This window comes from Apteryx rowi, unplaced genomic scaffold (genome assembly GCF_003343035.1).
Source record: "Apteryx rowi isolate R43461 unplaced genomic scaffold, aptRow1 scaffold_76, whole genome shotgun sequence".
Taxonomy (NCBI): domain Eukaryota; kingdom Metazoa; phylum Chordata; class Aves; order Apterygiformes; family Apterygidae; genus Apteryx; species Apteryx rowi.
This window is the reverse complement of record NW_020451049.1, coordinates 1,726,130-1,745,267: the sequence shown is the minus strand read 5'-3', so window position 1 is coordinate 1,745,267 and position 19,138 is coordinate 1,726,130. Positions and strand designations below refer to the sequence as shown.

Below are 19,138 nucleotides of genomic sequence, written 5' to 3'. Positions count from 1 at the left end.
AAAGGATGTACTTACATGGAAGCTGAAGTCTATGGCACTGTGATTAGCCCAACAATGATATCTAAGCTAGTTACATAGAGCCAGGGGAAGTGCATCTGCAGTCCTCCCCTATCTCCATGTGCAGGGGACAGACATATCTTGCATATTTGCTTAGGGATAGAAAAGTTTCAGATGTTCTCATGAGTAAGTATGGAAAGGTGAACATATGAATCACCAGCAGATTTTAGCCACATATAGAAAAATATTGAACCAAAACATGATTTTTCATATGCTCAAAATTATTCTGTTCAGCTCAGTTATTTAATGGGTTCATGCTAACACTGCAAAAGGAGACATTTTGTAAGGACAATTCTGTGTGTGTACTGACCTCACAAAAAAGCCAATTCTAGCTGAAATGGGTGGGTACAGACAAAAGTTTGTGTGTTTGTATTCCAAACTGAACAGGTTCAACCCAAATCTGGTCCAGAAACCTTCACGCATTAACATATTCTTGGCTAATGCCCTGCCATACAGTTATGTCTAAAGCTTTCCCTATAGTTCATTAAGCAAAGATACTGCTGCGAGATGACCAGAGACTTAGGTGACTCATATGCAGTAATCCAACAGAGAAGTCTGCTATTGGATGTGCATCTTGTAGCATTCACTATTATCTTGTTACTAGTTATTAAGCATAATGTGCAACTGAAACACTTTTTAGTTGCTTTTGTTGTTTTTTTTTTTTATTGTAGTGGTGAGCGGTGGGAACACTATCATCATACATTAAAACAACTTAATGATCAAAAGTAAACTTACACTCTAGGACGCCCTCCAACAACTCCAGTGAGACCGGGTGCTGGAAATGAAATGAACACCATAACTGTTACAGCCATTTTCACAACAGCAGGGCTCTTATTTACCGTAGCTTGAATCATTCCTATGGTTCAGATTTAGTAAATACTGGAAAGCACTTAGCAAATTATGTATGGCATTGCAAATTAATACATCCAAACATTTTATGCAACAGAAAAAGGTAAAACATGTCAAAAGCACTGAGACTTTAAAAAAAAAAAAAACCACTGAATTTGTTTCAAGATGTGCAGAATATAAACTAATTTATATGAAGAATTTAATATTACTTCTGTATGCCAGTGCCAAGCAGGTAATACATTTGGTAGAAAAATAACTCTTTTGGGGGTTTTTGTTGGTGGGATTCTTTTGTTTTTTGTTTTTTTTTATTTGAAGAGAACAGACAAAACAATTCTGACCTGAGCCATGGCTTGTTTTAATAGTTGTTTAACATAGCTTTGTTATTTAGATGGATCGTTTCAGACGGACCCTTCTCTTTGACATTTTCACTGGCTAACTCAGATGTTCTTAAGTTGCTGCGTAGTGGAGATCCCATTCTCTCTCTGACACACAGGTAAATTTAGGGGCTTAAGTCACTGGTGCAAGCCTAGATTTACAGTACATCAGCACTGTGATCAGACTTGTCTAATCTCAACATCAGGTGGCCAGGCTTTTATACCATTAAACTCATCTAACAGTTCAGTATTTCTGACAGAAACGGTTCTGCTCTCCTCATCCTGAGGACAGCTTCTGCTACAGTACTTTGTTTTGGCATGGACAGTGTGCATACGTGATACATCAGAGGTCCACACCCTACTGGCAGGGGAAAAAAAATGATAAACTGGATCAATTATGTCAATCTAAGAAATAACATGCATGTAAGTAGTACCTCAAAAACAAAAGCTATGAAAAGTTGCCCACACAGCATATTTACTCAAATTAAACCTGGCTGACATGTACTCACTTTGCCTCATGCTTCTTCCAGGTGTGAATTTGCTTTGCCCATGCTCCAGACTAAAAGCCATGTAACTATGCCAGTGTGGTACTAAGCTTACACTGATAACCTCTACCTCTTGGTAGGCTGTCTTAGTTTGGATTCAGTGCCTTGCTAAAGTGGACATACAGCAGTGGCAGCACACATGGTGCAACACAGCATAGGTCCAGATTATAGAGTCTAGCTATACTCACATTCATTGGAAGAGTGATTTCACCAAAATAACATTTAAAAGCGTGTTTGAATTAAGTCTTTGAAAAGGGATGATGTTACATAAGTTACAGATAAAGTTTTACCTCGATCACACCACTCTATAATCTGAGACACATTTTGAGTCAACMTAACTTAAGTTCAGTGCCTATCTGTGTGATTGTCTCACAGATGGCAATTACAGTAAATAAAACTTAAAGTTATGGAAGAGGTCTTTTGGCTGAGGCCAGTTTATGATCACTCTGCCACCCTGGCCAGTGCAATACTTGCGCATCTTAACCAATTCACCTGACAAACAGACTTCACTAACTGTATTTTAGCCAGAGGCTGAAAAACACAGCAACTTTTAGAAGGTGTTACAGTTGAGAACAACTAGAAGAATTAGGGGTTAGTGTGTATACATACATATATATATATATAAAAATCTATCTATATAAATAATACAGGAAAAAAGAATGCCTTCAACTAAAAGCCATGAATAACCACCTCCCCACCCCCAAAGTTATATTGAAAAAAATGGTAGAGAATAGAATGAGAAACAATCTCTTATGTTACATTTGCACAATTTTAAATCACCCAGTGAAGATTCAGCTCTATGCATATTACCTATGCTCTCCCTAAAGCAAAGGGAGAAAACTATTAATTACAGTTCAATATTACCCCCCGCACAATTATTTTACTGAATTATGCTCCTAGTTTTTTGTTTATTTAGGTTGTTGGGGGAGGAGGCAGCTGGATATGGTAAGGTCATGTTCAAAATATAGGTTCATAAAGTTAGTTCATTTAAATTATCTGTGGACTGTCACATGGCTGACTTCCTGCTAAGCAGCTGAACTGCTCATTAAGGATACCAGATTTTGCTCTGAAATCAATTTCAACTTCCTGAAAGCTTTCAGAGAAAGCTCTTCACTTGCCTGCTCTCATACAATAGCACTTGGCTCCTAAAACAAAGCAGTTCTCTAAACACTAATAAGAAAACAATCCAAGAGCAACAACTGTGCTCACACCTCAAAGGTGCAACAACCTCCTTTTACTGCTATTTGCTATTACTAGTCTTGCAAAGTCCTCCAGTGCAAGCTTCAGTAACAGCAGACCTGTCTCTGGAAATAGTATGGATACCCCTGCAAATAAATGCAATTGCAGAGCAAAGCTACGACAATATCCCAGTTGCAGTTATCCATTTCTATCTTACAATAATCCAATCTGTTGTTTATGTTAATGTAAGTAAGATTGGTATCTACCTTTGAGCACATGTAAGTATAATCTAATTTTTTGTATACACACACACACACAGTATATATATATACTAACTCCTACTTAGACTTAAAGCATGGAAGAGGAACCAAATCTTAAACTGATTTTGGTTTACACTTGATGATTTGTTATTTGTGTAAACAGACAGCACTAGAGCACAAGACCTCACCTCCCATGGCTCAAATCCCCAGTGCATTTCTCAAGTAAAGCTGGGAGAAGACAATGGAAGGTGAAGTACAAGTACATAACAGCAGATCTGACACTCTGGCCAGAGCTATTTCCACAAAATTAACTGTGATCTCCTTAGGTCAGCTGTTGCCCCAAGACACTTTCCAGGTAGGAAGACCTACTTATGCTGTACTTCACGCTCACTTTATGTTGCTTACTTAAATATCTGTGCAGATGCCCTCCCTCCAGCCTTTCTGGAAGGAGACTCATCTTTGTCTACAATGACASGTAGCATGAATCATTCATTGTACTTGTAGATGAGTATTGAGCAGGCTGCAGCATCAAGTAGATAAGATTATCAGCTATCTTGAAGCTGTTGATCTCCTAACCCAGAAATTTTRCATGAGCACCACTAGCCATCAGAACTCCATTCATTAGTCCACCAAAGCAGATAAAGAAAATACCGCTAATCATGGTGTCACCCTATCTGTTGCCAGTCACCCTCCTGAACAAGTGCTTTCACTTGCAGTTGGCCAGGACTGCCAGCTCATCACTGGTAACTACCAGCTTCTGCTGCCTCAGAATAGCACAACACTGATGCATCACACACTGAGATGAATGCCTGTGTTAAGTTGATAAAACAGGCAGAGCCCTTCCTTTCAATCCATCTATATTCTGTTCGGGATCAGCTTTACAGAATTTGTCTGGTGTAATCATATCAAATATGATCACACTTACTTTGCTGCAAGGGTCTAATTCAATAGCCTGCTGTTTTCTAGAACACTTTCTCTTACAATGCCTGAGGAGATCACCTGATGCTAAAAATCTTCTATGTGGCTGCATATTTAAAACCTATGGGTCAATACTGGGGATTATGCCATTTAAATTCCACTAATTTCATTAACTCCCAAATATAAGGTATGACTGGAGGAATATCAGGTACAAAGTCTACTAAAGTCAGTGATACCTGCAGGCACACCTCATCTCTGTAGAGCAATTTACCTCTATCTAGGTGACTAAATACTCATTTAGGACCCTTCCTTTGAGAATCAGTGCTTAAAGAGGTTTGAATCTATACTGAATCTACAAATAAAGAATGAATTATTATTTAGCAAGTGCTTCTCTTTGGTTAATCTGTACAATTCTTCATACAGTCTTGCACTATCTTTTCACTGTATGACTCCTTCCTCTAGCCTACTTTCAATCTTCTTATCCATTTTTTAGCCTGATTTCCTTAGGAAAAACAAGCCATCATACTCTGTGTGTACACATCTATACATTTATATCTGTAGCTTTTTTCCTTGTGTCTATGATTTCCTTGCGTCTATGACTCTTCCACACCACCTGCATGCAGGAGGGTTTTGAATATCTCCAGAGAAGGAGACTCCACAACCTCTCTGGGCAGCCTCTTCCAGTGCTCTGTCACCCTCACAGTGAAGAAGTTCTTCCTCGTATTTGGATGGAACTTCCTGTGTTTCAGCTTGTGCCCATTGCCTCGCGTCCTGTCGCTGGGCAATCTATATACTTTTCAAGAGAATAAAACATCATGCAGTATTTGAAAGACACTAGATCACATGAAACTTATTTTGCAAAATGTTTTGTAGTAGAAAAGTCAGAATGCTCTGACTAGTCGAAAACCAAAGAGCTAAAAAACTTTAGTTTAAATTCAACAGGTGACACTTCTTTCTTTGAAACTTCATTGCGCTCCAAAATATAATCATGTCTCATCTGTTGACTCGCATTTTTTGCCCCTAAATCATTTGTCCCTCATATTTTGATTGTGATTGAATAAACTCAACCAAAGGTTATCAATATATTTATTGCATATTTTAAGGAAGGATATATATATATATATATACACACACACACACGTATGTATATGTATGTATTTTTATAACAGTCATTGAAGAAGTCTAGTTTCCAAGCATTATGTTTTTTTTAAGCAATCAAATAGAGGAATCTGAAATCCAGGGTTTTACAGTCAACAGCACTTACAATACTGTTCCGTAAAAATATAAAATATGTACAATCTTTGTTTATGAGAGTCAATTATATGTCCTTAATTATTCTATGTCCTTTGAATAGAGTAGATAAAATATCTTCTGCGGTATTATTCTCAAACAAAAAAAAATGGGAACTGCAGTAAATTGTTAAAACTAGGACATTTCTCGAAGTATCTTCCAACACACTTATGAGATCAGTCATAATATTTACATATACTCAAGCACTTTAAAATATCAAGCTGTATTAACCAGCTGTCATCTTAGTGTCAAACTCCGGTCATTTTAATGTGAAATAAGGGTCAGCACATTATTTCAGCTATTAGTGAAACATTTCTTAGCTACTGAACTATTAAACTGAAAATGCCAGCTTCCCTCAGCAAGGCTCTTCCTGAGACTTTTACATTGGATTTTTTTCTGCATAAAATATCTGAATTTAAGGAAAACTTAGATGGGAATATATACTGTGCATCAAGAAAAATAATTTAAGTGTTATCCGTACAGCTGACTGAACTGTATATAATGAMGGATATTTTTTTTTAATAATACAAACCTGGTCTATGGTTATTAGCTTTAATGAAGCAAGAGTGAATTTTCTTAGACTGTACTATGCAGAACTGAACTAAACCACCGCAGGCTACTATAGACTTAATAATCTGAGTCCGAGTTCATGAGCCTAGGATTCTTCACTGCTGAGCTTCAACAGGCATTCTGGTGTTTTAATTCCCACTGCGATCTTAGCAAAGTACACAAAAGCTTCCCCTGTAGAACAAGGAAATAGCTCTAAAAACCCTTCGATTAAGGCTAAACATTACAGACACATTTAAATCCTCTTCTGAGCTTATGATCAATTTTCTAAGTATGGAGAAATAAAACTAAGTAAACAAAATGCATGATTTTACTAATTGGAGGTTTATTAAACTCAGGCATCAATTGTAAAATCGAAAAAAAGATTGGTTTGGGTTTTTCTTTTTTAAGAGCTTGTATCCCTTTAATCCTGTCAAAATAGCAGACTCCAAATGAAAACTGATTAAGTGTTTAAACTGGCAAACTAAATATCATGCTCAACAGAAGTTTACAATAAAAGTGTTCCATTCCAAACACAGAAAATAAATAACGAATCAATCAGTCTCATGAATGGCACATCTATGTGCACAGTAACTTCAAATTCTTCTCTGGGCTTAAGAATCTCACATGCAAGTTTGAAATTGAGATCTATGCTTCAGAACATTACCGTGCGAGTGTATGCTCATGTACCTCAATGGTCTTCATGAAAACAATGAAAATTAAAAAAGCATTAGAAGAAAACATTAGGAAATAGTTATAAAAAATTTAATCATTCATTCTTGATTACAGAAGTTTACTTTTTTTTTTTTTTTTTTTTTTTTAAAGGTGTCGCTCTCCTGAATTTCTCTTGCAGATTTAATACCTTTTATTTATTGCAGGGCACAGAAACAGAAAAGCTTCAGCCAAATCCAACACATACATAGCACTCCTTCATCTTTTCTTTCTGACATCGAGGCACAGATTTCATAAGGAATAGGAAATTTCAAACCAGTACAAGCCCCTGTGATGGATGTCCTCCTTTTCTACCGATTTTCAGAAACAGCCACCACAAAGGGGGGGGGGGGGAAATCAGTAATTACAAATCAGAAATTTTACGACTTTTTCCTTTTATGAGGACTAAGTTTTACTGCCCCTACATAAAACAATGTATCATATCTAGAAAAGTTTTAAAACAACCAAATCTGCAAAATCAGTCAAAAGTTAAGAAATATGGATGTGAAGACTTAAGGTTCATCAGCACAGCTAAAAGCACATTTCTGACACACAAGACATAGCACCCCAAATTTTAATACTCTGCTGTACTTTTCAACAAAATTGTTACAGATTCCTTTTCTTTGCATGATTAAAAAGCATACCCTTTTTTACTCTTGTTCCTTGCAAATCCTGAAAAAACATGGCTGAAAACTCCCTCAAAAATTTATCAGCTCAGAAAAACATTAAATGGTTTAAGCTTAGCTGAAATGAAAGCAATGAAAACTAGGTTTTTACTGCTGGCAATTAAAGGAATTAATACCTCAATTATCTATAATTCTCATACTACAATACTACTGCCAAAATAAAACCAGGTCTAGCTCAGGGTGGCAAATACGACTAGCAGATTGAATGAACCTGACCACTTTCAGGTCACTCCAAGACTGACGGTGCTCCTGGATTCTGTCACAGAAGATGTAGCTGGTAAACACACGTAAACCTAAGAGCCTCGGCTTGCTGCTACCTCCCTCTAATAAATCTGAGTACTGATAAGTCCCAAGGACCAGAGCAGGAGCAATTAGGACCGACCTCCCTCCAGCATCTATTAAGGAGAAAGCAGAGTCTAGAATTCTGATTCCAATTCTTTTGGGGTTATGCCTCCTTCTGCTATCTTAGGAAAACATCTCTAAAGCAGAGATAATACTATCCAATATTACCAAATATTGTAAAGCTTAGTTAGCTCATGTTTACACAGCTTTCTATTCTTGGATGAAAGGTGCTGTATTTGACAATTATTATCTGTACAACTGTCCACACATTAAAGTAACAGACACCAAACTGCTATTGAGGTGAAAAAAATACATATATAGCTATAAACAATATTCCACAATCACTAGATACAGTCCAATTAAAATGGGAGAAAATTTCCAGGTTTTTATTTTTGTCTGGTACAGATCAAATGAATGTTGTTTCCTAAAATTCACTCTCAAAATGTCCAAAACGTAATGGAATGAAGTGTTTCAGTTCAGGTGACGTCACCCTGCAGATTATCAATTCATCTTTTCTCACTGCTGTTGGTTTTGGAGGACTCTTAATTTGTTCCTGCTTTTCCTCAATTTTTCATTAAAGAATATACAAAAAAAAGTTTGTTTGCAATCATTCCCATAGTCACTACCTCTCCTCCTGTAAAAAATAACTATCACAGTAGAGCCAAGCAGGCCATGACTGAGCCAGCAACCCTTGAAACACTGGTGCATGTGTACCTAAGCTAGACTGCAGGTGCACCTGTGTTTTTAATCAGGAAAAAAATCCACTCATGCTTAAAACCTCACTTGCTGTTCACCCCCACAACTGCCACCATTTTGACATGCAGCATAAAAGCCACTCAAGGTTACATCATACACAAACCCATGTGGGATTTGCAAAACCTCATCAGGTAGGCATGCTTCATCCACATAAGAGACTGAAGCAACAATAATTTTTATTCAAAACAGAGCTAGAAAAAGTGGTGCAGCACTGTACGAAAAGGGACTTCAGGTGCTCATTGTTCAGAGTACCTACTCAGGGTATGGGAGATTTGTGTTCCAGTTTCCTCTCTGCCTGTGGATATCCCAACCCTCCCGTAAAAGTGCCAAACTCTCATGGGGCATGCTCAACTTCTCACTGAAGCTGTGATACTTTGAGGAAGAGTAATTATTCCCATGACTGGCCAAGTGGAACACAGGGGAAAAGACAGGGGAGAAAGGAATGAATGTCAAGTCCCATGATTAGAGAATTCACCTAGGGGAACAACAATCTGGGTTCTGGCTTCKGTTCCCAAGATCATTTATGCACTCATCCAACAAGAATTTTAACCTAAGTGTTGCCTACAGACCTGTTTGTTTTAAAACAATTGAGCAGTGGGCACTCCTAGTTCTGCTCCTCACAGCAAGTTTGGCAGCCAACACCACAAGCAGAAACAGCTGATTCAGTTATCAATACACTGCTAATTACTGGTCAACAGTGTTGAACTGGTTATTTTCTTTAGTGAGACTTAGCACGGGAGAGGGGACGGAGATGCTTGAAAACCATTGCCGTAGAAGAATATCAGATCAATATGCAGCCTGCTAAGCAGTTAAGGTCCCAAATCTGGCCCCTTTCTGCATACACAGAATTTATCTATGCAGGTAGTATGGAAACCTACCATGCAACAGCAACCAAAAGAAATGACTGTATGAAGCAGTTTTAATAATCTTCACAGAAACTGGAGATACAAGGCATAGTTAAACTGACTATTTATGGGCTTGTTCAAGCATTTGGAAGCCTGTCAGTAAATATTCTCCGATACCCTCTGACACTGGTAATTTACACCAAGGAGGCCAAAAATCTTGTAGTCCTGTACCTGGCAAGCAAATGAAGTGCTATTTATCACTGGATGCCCCAGATGATTCCAGAAGCATGCTGTTTCCCATTGCTGCTCATTAGTAGCAGTTCTATCAAGTGAAGTAGACTTGTAGCGAATAACTGCTACAGGATGTTCTAGAAAGTTCAAACAATTCCTTTATAAAACAAAGCCAGCACCACCACACATCCAACCAGACTGCCTAACTTTCTACCTGATTCCGAACATGAACACATCTGGGTCTTCTCCAGAAGCTCTGGGAACAAGAGCTGTCAGAAAGCTTGCCAGCCGCGTTAAAACACAGATGTTCACATATTATGGTACACTCAATTTTGAGACTGTATATGCTCCACCCAATCCAGGTAGTGCAGATTTTTGACTTTTTCATTCTGTGGATAACAGTAATGAAAGGAAGAAACTGAAACTTTAATAAGCCTAGCACTTTCAGCCTTCAAACAATGTTTAATTACACAATAGTTGCTTTACAAAATAAGAGCCATAGATTAGGAATTTGGAAAGACAAGTATATGTGCATTAACTTTAGTTCTTAAAAAGAAGTAATTGTTTTCAAATCCAATCAGCTTTTCTTTATTCAAAGAGAAATTTGTTTAGGGGATTGTCTACCATATATATAATAATGAATAAGTACGGATCTTTACTTTTAGGTATGTTATGTCTACTTGAATAATGAAAAAGTAGAAACTCCAGTTATGAATCCTTAATTATTTTTAAAAATGCAAGCTTGGTCAAACAGTAAAAACACCACCTTTCATTCATTWGAAAAACACTTTTTTGGAAACAATTTACATCTACAGTAAATGCTGATGTACTAACTAGCCTTTGCAATTGCAGAATTTTTTAAAATCATCTCCATGAATATTCCTGATTAGTTCTGCATTATTATGTTCTATCTGGTAGGAAAAAAAAAAAAGAACAAAAAAAAAAAAAAGAGAGAGATGACCATGTGTTGACCCTGCCTCTATAAACACAACTTTAAAAAACCCCTACTACTACATTAACTATATCTCTGCTACCACTATAAAGACAGTAAGACAGAACATGCACACTTGCATAAAGTTTCAAATCCACTGAAAATAAAATGTTTATTAATTCTTTTACTGCAAGGCAGAAAAAAAAAGGGAAAAAAAACATTAACTAGGATTCTAGATTCGCTATGAATGTTGAGAGATTTAAGTTAAGCTCATGTAACTTAAATTTGAGGATCCTGTAATCCCTCAATATATTCTTCTGTAAATTACATAGGAGCTACTGCAAAATATCTAAGCTACAATCCTCAAAAATTAACTGTCCAAATCTTAAATGGATTAAAAAAAAAAAAAAAAAAAAGGTGTGTATCCATAGAGTGGCAGAAGTCAAATCACAACATGTGAATGTGCTGCTTAAAACTGAGAGGCATATAGTGGTGACAGATAAAAGTCACTTGGGAGAAGAACAGAAAAAAAAAAAGAACAGTTTGCTCAAAATAATCAAAGAGTGGCTCTCCCTAAAAAGTTAAGAGAATCCAATGAAATTTACAACGAACCCATGAAAAGTCTTTTTAGAACAGAAGGCAAACAAAAGCAGCATAGATCATTTCACAAGAGGTGGCCCTTAAGCACTGGCTATGAAAATACTTAAAACATATCCTTAAAACTAAGACATATAATTAAATCCTGCTATTTAATTTTTAGCTCGGAAGTCAATTAAAAACAAAACAAAAACTTACAATGGACGCAGATATTAAATCATGAAAAGTCAGATGTTAAAGACAGACTGATTTGAGGTTAGACATGATAGTACAGGATCAGAATCTAAGTTGAGGAGTTTTTATATACATATATATACACACACACATATATATGGTGAAAAAAGAATTAGATGTACATCAGCATTCTTACTGCAGTATCATTTTTTAAAAAAAGAGATTTGAATTACATTTCAAAGTTGTATTCATCTATACAAGCAGCTACACATTAAACAGATTAGAAGTACATATAAAAAACTTTGCAGTAATATCAGATACTAGTGCTGAAGAGAACCTTTAACACTCTCGAACTGCACAGCTCTTGATAAGCTGCAATGTTATAGCAAAACAATACGTGATATATTTTTGCAAGCTGAATAACATTCTTAATGCTTATTGCCATTGAGTTTTCATGGCATTGTTGAGTTTTAATAACCTGGGGAAACTGAATATAACATTGTCACATGTCAGTGTAGCCATGGCTGGGAGAATAAAGATAACATGATGAAAAAAGAAAAAAAATGCAGGAAGGGATGGTAGCAACAACAGAATGATGAAAAGTCTCAAAGGAATAAAAAGGTGGATTTCCAAAACTTTCATTTTATCATTTTGTTAATGTCTGTAGGCCCTATGTCTACAAGGAATATAAGCACATTAAAAAACTGTTTTTACTACTCACAGCTCTATGAAACTGGTTGTGACTAGCTAGGTCTTTGGGTGCTACTCATGCTCAGGAACAAAAAAAAGAACTTTCAGATTCTTACAAAGATGTGAGTATTTACCCATTCCAGTTCCAGCTGGTGCAATCTCTTTGGAGAAGATTTCTACAGCCTCTTTTTGTTTATGGTGTACAGCAAGCCAAATAACAGCTTCCCGAGGACCCTGCTTCCAAAAAAGTAGAAAATGAGTCATAAGAAGATTAGCTCACATGCAGAGCATTAGTTAAATTTGTGAAATTGAAGAACTGTAGCTCACCATTGAGATTAACAGAAATGTTAGTGCTTGCCACTACTAACAGCTATAACAATTTTCATTCAGTGACATTTCAAGGTGTAGCCAACATCACCATAATTTTCTATTATTGTTTTCATTATCTTTTTTCTTTTTCTATCCTGAAATTAACTGTTGGATATTTCAGACTGCGAGGACACCATCTACCTTCAACTGTCTTAGAGCATCAAGTACTATAATAATCAATATTTTATAACAAAAGAAACACTTTGCTTCATTCTCAATGGGATAGACAAACTAATCTTCCTCTTATTTTAAGCCCACTGAAAATACTTTGGAATCAAGTTAGACAGTCATGTTCACTTCTCCTAGCATTAAAAAGTAAGCAGATCTTCTCATGGAAAAGAAGTCAAACCTAATCCTTGGGGGTTAAATAGAAGACTGGAACTTATAAAAACCATCGTGTTTCCAAAGACAGCAGGCACTACTCTAAAGATAAACCCAACCAGTACTCTGCCCCACCCTACAGTCAGCTAACAACCCCTTCAACAGATAAGCACTAACTATCTCTCATTTAGGATTTTCATTCTGTAAGAATCTCTTTTTTTGCCACTGAAAGATCTTCATTTGGGATCAACATACCAGCAAAAGGCTTAAAGCGAACACCAAGTYTCACTGAAGGCAAAGACAAGTTTTTGGTCTATTAGTACCACTTCCTATTAAATATAATTCCCTTCATACTAAGGACGCATAACATGGCTCTCATTTATACAGAAATCCTCAGCTATGTACCTTACTATAATTTCTGAATATTCTCTTACTGCATCTGAGGTAGACTTTTGTWTCTCATGTAGTCAAATTCAGCTTCTGTCAAAGCCAGGTTTCTTGCCCCTTACAACAGGCAAACACTTATACCTGTGTATTTCTCCAAGAATTTGCATACATCAGTAAGAACAATCTTTGGGTCTGCCTTGGAATCTCTAGTCTTTTGAATAGATTTCAAAGTCAATACCTGTTCCTCAATCTGCCTCCCTTCTTTTCAGAAAACAAAAAAAGAAAAAAACCCAAACCAAACCAAGCCAAACAAACCCATTTCCATTGTTCATATGRAATGGGTCTGCACAAGATAACAAAATCTGCTGGTTCAGATTTTCTCACATAGCATCATACAAGTATGGAATCCTGCTGAAGAATATTTCTTCTTTCTGGTAGCCAGCTATAGCATGCAATTTGAAGTTCATGTTAAATTCTTATGTGTCCAAGGTCACATCAGGCTTTTATAAACTTTAGTTTTTCACTTCAGACTTGATTCCCAAAGCTCAGTTTTAATTTTTCTTTCTTTGTGTCAATGAACAAGAAGAAGTTTTCTAAAGGTTCTTTACTAAACCTGCATGAAATTCTTGGCTTGCTTAAATCAATGTAAAGCTTGAAAAGGAGGAGTTTGACTAAAAGATACTAGGGGATTTCTTCCACTTTCTGTGTCCTGTTTTATGTCAATAGGAAAGAATATATTTCACGGAAGCATGAAAAATATACCAAGGTGCTTTCTACAGAGCTTGATGGACTTCATAACACTCCAAATGCCCTGTCTAAAGAATACTGACAGATTCAGTAGCTGTTCTACTAAATATGTGAGGAGCATCATAGAGAAGTGAAGGAAAATCCTAACATATAGCTACTTAGAGACTGAAGAGGACCTCTTCCTGGAAGAAAGGAACTACTAGATGTTGGAAGATTCAAGACAGTCTGCATCTATTCTAAAAGTTTGCTATACCAGAAAATGAATATACATGACTATATAATTCATTCTTAATTTGTTCCAACTCTTCCTTACATATAATCATTTCTGAAGCATTTAATAGCTTCACAATGCATGTATAGAATTGTGAGGAGTACTTTAAAATAGCATTAATCTCCTTAGTATAATACTTTTAACAGATTTTAGCAAAAAGCCTGTTTCATTACACATATAGAAACTCATTACATTTCTGAAAACATCAGAACGAAATACTCGGCAGACAAGAAGGATACAGGTATTGCTAGAATTCAACAGCCACAACTTCGAAAGACAGGGGCTGAGGTTTGGAGCAGGGGAGACATTCTTCTGGTCAGATGGAAAGAATGGAAGCATCACTCCTGCAAGGAGTCCTCCCTCCTCTGGACTAGGGAATAGCAGCACCCTACTAAGCCCCAGATTTTTCAGGCTTTAACACTGAAAAAAAGAGAGCAAAAGGCAGAGGTATCTTTCTTCACACTAATGGCATCTTTCCTCCAATTGATGGAGACAGGAGAGAAAAGATTCCCTCCTAGAATTTACTGGCAGGCAGCTGTTAGATGAACTGAATTAAAGTTGTGGTCAAAGAAAACCACATCTCATCCTTCTTGCTGTATGTTTAGATGTTTATTCACTACCTGAAGTTAAATGGGTGTCCCTAAATTCAAGAACTAGAAATCATATTTAAAACAATTCAAAAATAACTTGAAGTAATTACCAATTTACACAACTTGCAGTGAAAAATGTTAAACCATTATGCCTAACAAAATACAARTTTACACACTGGCACTCTAGTAAATTTAATTTTACTAATAACATAACATCAAACCACCATTTTTTTTCCAAATTTTAAGACTGACTAAACATTTTCCATTTAAAAAGTAGGCTCGCCTCTTCAAAATAAGCAGCAAAATTAACTTGCTACATCTAAACTCCTAATTTGCCTAGCTTTTAAACACATCTCCTAACTCCAATGTTACTTATTTTAATTGTCCACATTTCTGTAAAGCTGCATTCTTTAAAAGCATTACATAAAAGTAAACAGCAAACTGAATGTTAAGCTTTTTGAAATACTGATGTGTTGTATATTAGTGTCATTTTCTTGTGTGTATATAGTACATTTTTCCCAAAAGCAGTATTGTAGAACATGTCAACATTAGAAAATCTCAAGTCAAATTCAGGAATTTAAGTAACTTCAGCAATGTAAGAACATGGATATATTTCCTACTGGCAGCTGCTGAAATGCTGTTTATAATACTTGCTGTAGTACTGTACACTGGATACTGTAAGATTATCCTGAAGAACTGTTATATTAACACATATCACTAAATTTCGTATTCCAGTTCTAATAGACAACATGCAGAGACAAACCACATAAAATGAACAAGCTCACTTATGTCAGCTTATACCAAGAGAAGGAAACTTCCTGACTTCATAGCTGGCAATCAGCTAAAACGCAATAATGAAGCAAACCTTCTTGTTTCAATATTTTTAAGCCCAACTCCTAACCATTTGTAAATCTGAGAGATGGGATTTCACTACTTCCTATTCTAGTGGCATGTCTACAGATAGATGCTCTGAAGCACAATAACTGATGCACTTGTAAATGCACAGTTTCAGTTAATTTGTTTCATCTTTTTCAAGTACTACTAGGTAGGCATACTCATAGGGAGAGACACACTGTTCACTTCTAAGGCTCCAAACTCCCTGCCTGGAAAAAGCCTGCAAAGATGGTATCATGTAGGAAAACCTGCAAACCTGATTCACATTTTTAATTAGTTTACCTGAATACCCACATAGGCAAACCCTAGAATAAGCATTTAGCAGAACTGAGGTGGGAGAGGTTAAATTTTCCATCAGGTCACGTATCACTAAGCCATGAAGTTAAACAATAGAAATTTCCTTTTATGAATGTACAAACAGATGTCCTGACCAAGTTCATTTAAATAATAAGAAACCAATCAACTTTGACTTAAAAAAAAGATTGTTATAAGAACTGTTACTACACAGAAAACATGCAGCCACACCACAAATTTAAGTAGAGGTGCAATTTTTTTTTTATTATTATTTTTTACATTCAGTATTTCAAAAGCTATCAAAATATTAATTAAATTACTACTAGTAGTAATTAACAGGAAATATTCTTGCAGAAAACACTTATTCATTCACATTTGTTTCCTGGTTCTAAACTCTATCATATCTTCAATATTCCATTTAAGTTCTATATTTACTTCTTTGCCAACAGATGCAAGATAATGAATGATGCAAATGATCTACAAAACAAAAAAAATGAATCCTGTCCTGAGTGTGTGAATCCAGTATCAAAACCGAAGTCGCAGACTATTCTTACAGCATCATAATCAAACAACACACAAAAAAATAGCAAAGCTGTACTTCATTGAGTCTTAAAGCTGTGCTGTAGAGTTAGACAATAGATTTTAGTTAGAGTACTGCTAAGAGTAAAATTATGTGCTTATATCCATATTCAGCACATACAAATATATACATATATATTTTTATATATATAAAAAATTAAAATTTGTATTTTGTAACTCTAATACCTGTAATATACTATTAATAAGCACTCTTCATATGAAACACCTCCAGTATTTCCAAATGATGAACTTGCTGATTTTATGACACTTTCATTAATGGTTCCCTAGCCCCAGCCCCACAGAAAACCACAAAGCAGGAGATGTTAAAAATTAAATATCACTAGGGTTAGTCAGTGCTGGTTTGGATCCTTTTTGTGCTCATGTTGTGTTGCTGCTGCTAAAGCTGTAGCTAAACAAGCTATGAGAGTGGCACGGAAAGGCCATGTAACGAGACAGGGAAAACTGAGATGGGAAAGAGTGAAAGTGTTTCTTAATTTCTCAAGGCTCCTTTCTGTTGTTAGGATTAGACAATACCGAGAAGACCTTCAAAGCTGCTCCCCTTAGCAACTCAGACTACAGTATATGAGCCTAAGTCTGTGATATACCGTGATTTCATAACTACAGAGGCAAACCCAAGATTTACAAAGYCCAACTGACTGTCTTTGCTAATGTAGCCAAACCTCCTCCTCCTCTTCACAGAGGAATTGACTTCACCCACCCAGTTTGACAGACCTGTGTGGGAATCAGCCTAGTCATACCAGACGTCTACAATGAGTTCTGAGCATTGTTTGATATACTTCTCCTGTCTTAGTATTCATATACATATTTGCYTCCTATAAATTTAGATGGCAGAATTTTCAAAGCAGGGACTGCTTTTCATGTGTGTTAATATCCTGCCTAACATAAGAAGCCTCTGGTTTTGAGCACTGTTATTTGCAATCCAAATGACCAGATCTAATTTTGCACAGAAAGATGCACTGAGAGTGTCTAAGAGAATACACAATTCTTCCCTGATATCCCAGAAGGCAGATGTTTTGCCTAGGATCCCACAACTTTACATTTTAAATGCTGAAGTAAGCTCCACTCCTCCCTCCTTCTTAAGCTACAACTGCTACTTTCCAGATGAAAACTCCTCTGCTTAGTTTCTCCTAACTGTTGGAGGAACAGGGTGAAAGGGGAAGGCAGCAGAAGGATTTCCCATATTTCATGTCCTGTATCAAGTATACATGGGAAGCACATACAAAAAAGTAAATAGAGTGTTATCTCTAAATAAAAAACTTGAGAGTTGTGGCTGAAATATGAGAAATACTATAAATATTCAACTTGATTTGGAAAACCTATTTAGTGTACAGTAAGAAAGACAAAACAATAAAAAGCTCTTTCTCAAATCATTATTCATTCTATACAATAAGCAAGACAGAAAACATACTATGTAACCATATTATTAAAGAATATATTACAATAAATAATCATAAGGAGCTGGTACTAACAGAACACAGACAAGTTAACATCTGGAACATCTGTTCCTATGTTTGAAAATCTTGATTCTGCAATCTCAGTCATACRCTTTTAACATAGTGGGGTTTATGATCCTGAGAAGGAAAAAGATCACATAATATAGATGATTCACCAGGATCATTTTTTTTGCTGCTGTGCAGAATTAAATTGAAGCTCCAGCACTAAAATGAACAGCTGCAGATATAACTTACCCAATTTCTATGAACAATTAATTTCTACAGTAAAAAGTTCATTATCTTTCTCGCTATCATATGTTTTTGTTCCCTATAAATACAAATACTCAGCTATTTTAAGTGCTGACATTCCTCGTATCAAATTCTCAGAGCTGAGTTTTGTCCCATGAGTACCTTACGATTTCGCAAGACGCTGCCACTTACAAAGAATTAGATGCTACTGTTTGGAAAAAGCTAAGCTGTCTAAATATTTAAAGTGTATGTAAGTGAGGACAAGATTTACAGCCTTAAAAAAAAAGGGGGGGGCCTTCCATATTGTAGATTAAGAAAACTTACAGTGGATGTCTCAGTTGCTATGGCCATCATTCAAATTCTTACATATGAACATAAGAAGTCACAAAACATAATACAAAATGATGAGCTGAAGACCGTTTTATGGATACTACTCCCAGATAGTTTTAAAGCTGCATGGGAAATAATAATTCTGCCATTTTCTGACTCTGCAATCTTTATACTGAGGTCTTTCAGAGTTATCTTCAATGCAATTTAAAAGCTTACATCACAAGAACTTTTATAAGAAGACTTTTCTTTAGATGAAGAACATCAGAACASACTACAACAACATTTTTGTAAGATTTCATAACAATTCTTCTGGAAAAGCCAATACTGCAAAGGCATAAGTCTTTGCATAATTTTGTACACTAAGTAGTGACACTGAATTCTTTGTAAGATGATGGGGTGAAATTCCTGAGATGATAGCTACTTCCTTTAAAGTTACAGAAAAGATAACAATAGAGAGAGATTAACAGAGGTCAGCAGAAGTTTAAAAACACTCCACTGAATACTTACACCATCTACACTCCTTCTAGCGTGAGGTCCATACGTATCTTCAGACCCTAAAACCTGTATGTTAACTGCACTGTAATCTTCATACCCAAGCTGACTGAAAATAAGACGAGTCCTGCAACAAATGATGTTTTATTAGTGAACTGCCTCAAAACGATTCTCTGAAAT

At 36.1% G+C, this 19,138-nt stretch overlaps 1 protein-coding gene across 5 annotated transcripts in view; it reads right to left on the bottom strand.

Annotated features, from left to right (window-relative positions):
* The window catches only part of LOC112976724, a 68,362-nt gene that overhangs the window by 21,038 nt on the left and 28,186 nt on the right, over nucleotides 1-19,138 (bottom strand). For all 5 annotated transcript variants that reach the window (XR_003257119.1, XM_026088259.1, XM_026088260.1 and 2 more), the window contains 3 exons: nucleotides 18,974-19,085; nucleotides 12,116-12,215; nucleotides 793-832 (listed from right to left, as the gene is read on the bottom strand). Coding sequence is in view for 4 of the 5 variants with exons in the window: in XM_026088259.1 (XP_025944044.1) it covers nucleotides 793-832; nucleotides 12,116-12,215; nucleotides 18,974-19,085 (252 nt within the window). In the remaining variant the exon portion in view is untranslated. The remainder of the gene's footprint in view (nucleotides 1-792; nucleotides 833-12,115; nucleotides 12,216-18,973; nucleotides 19,086-19,138) is intronic.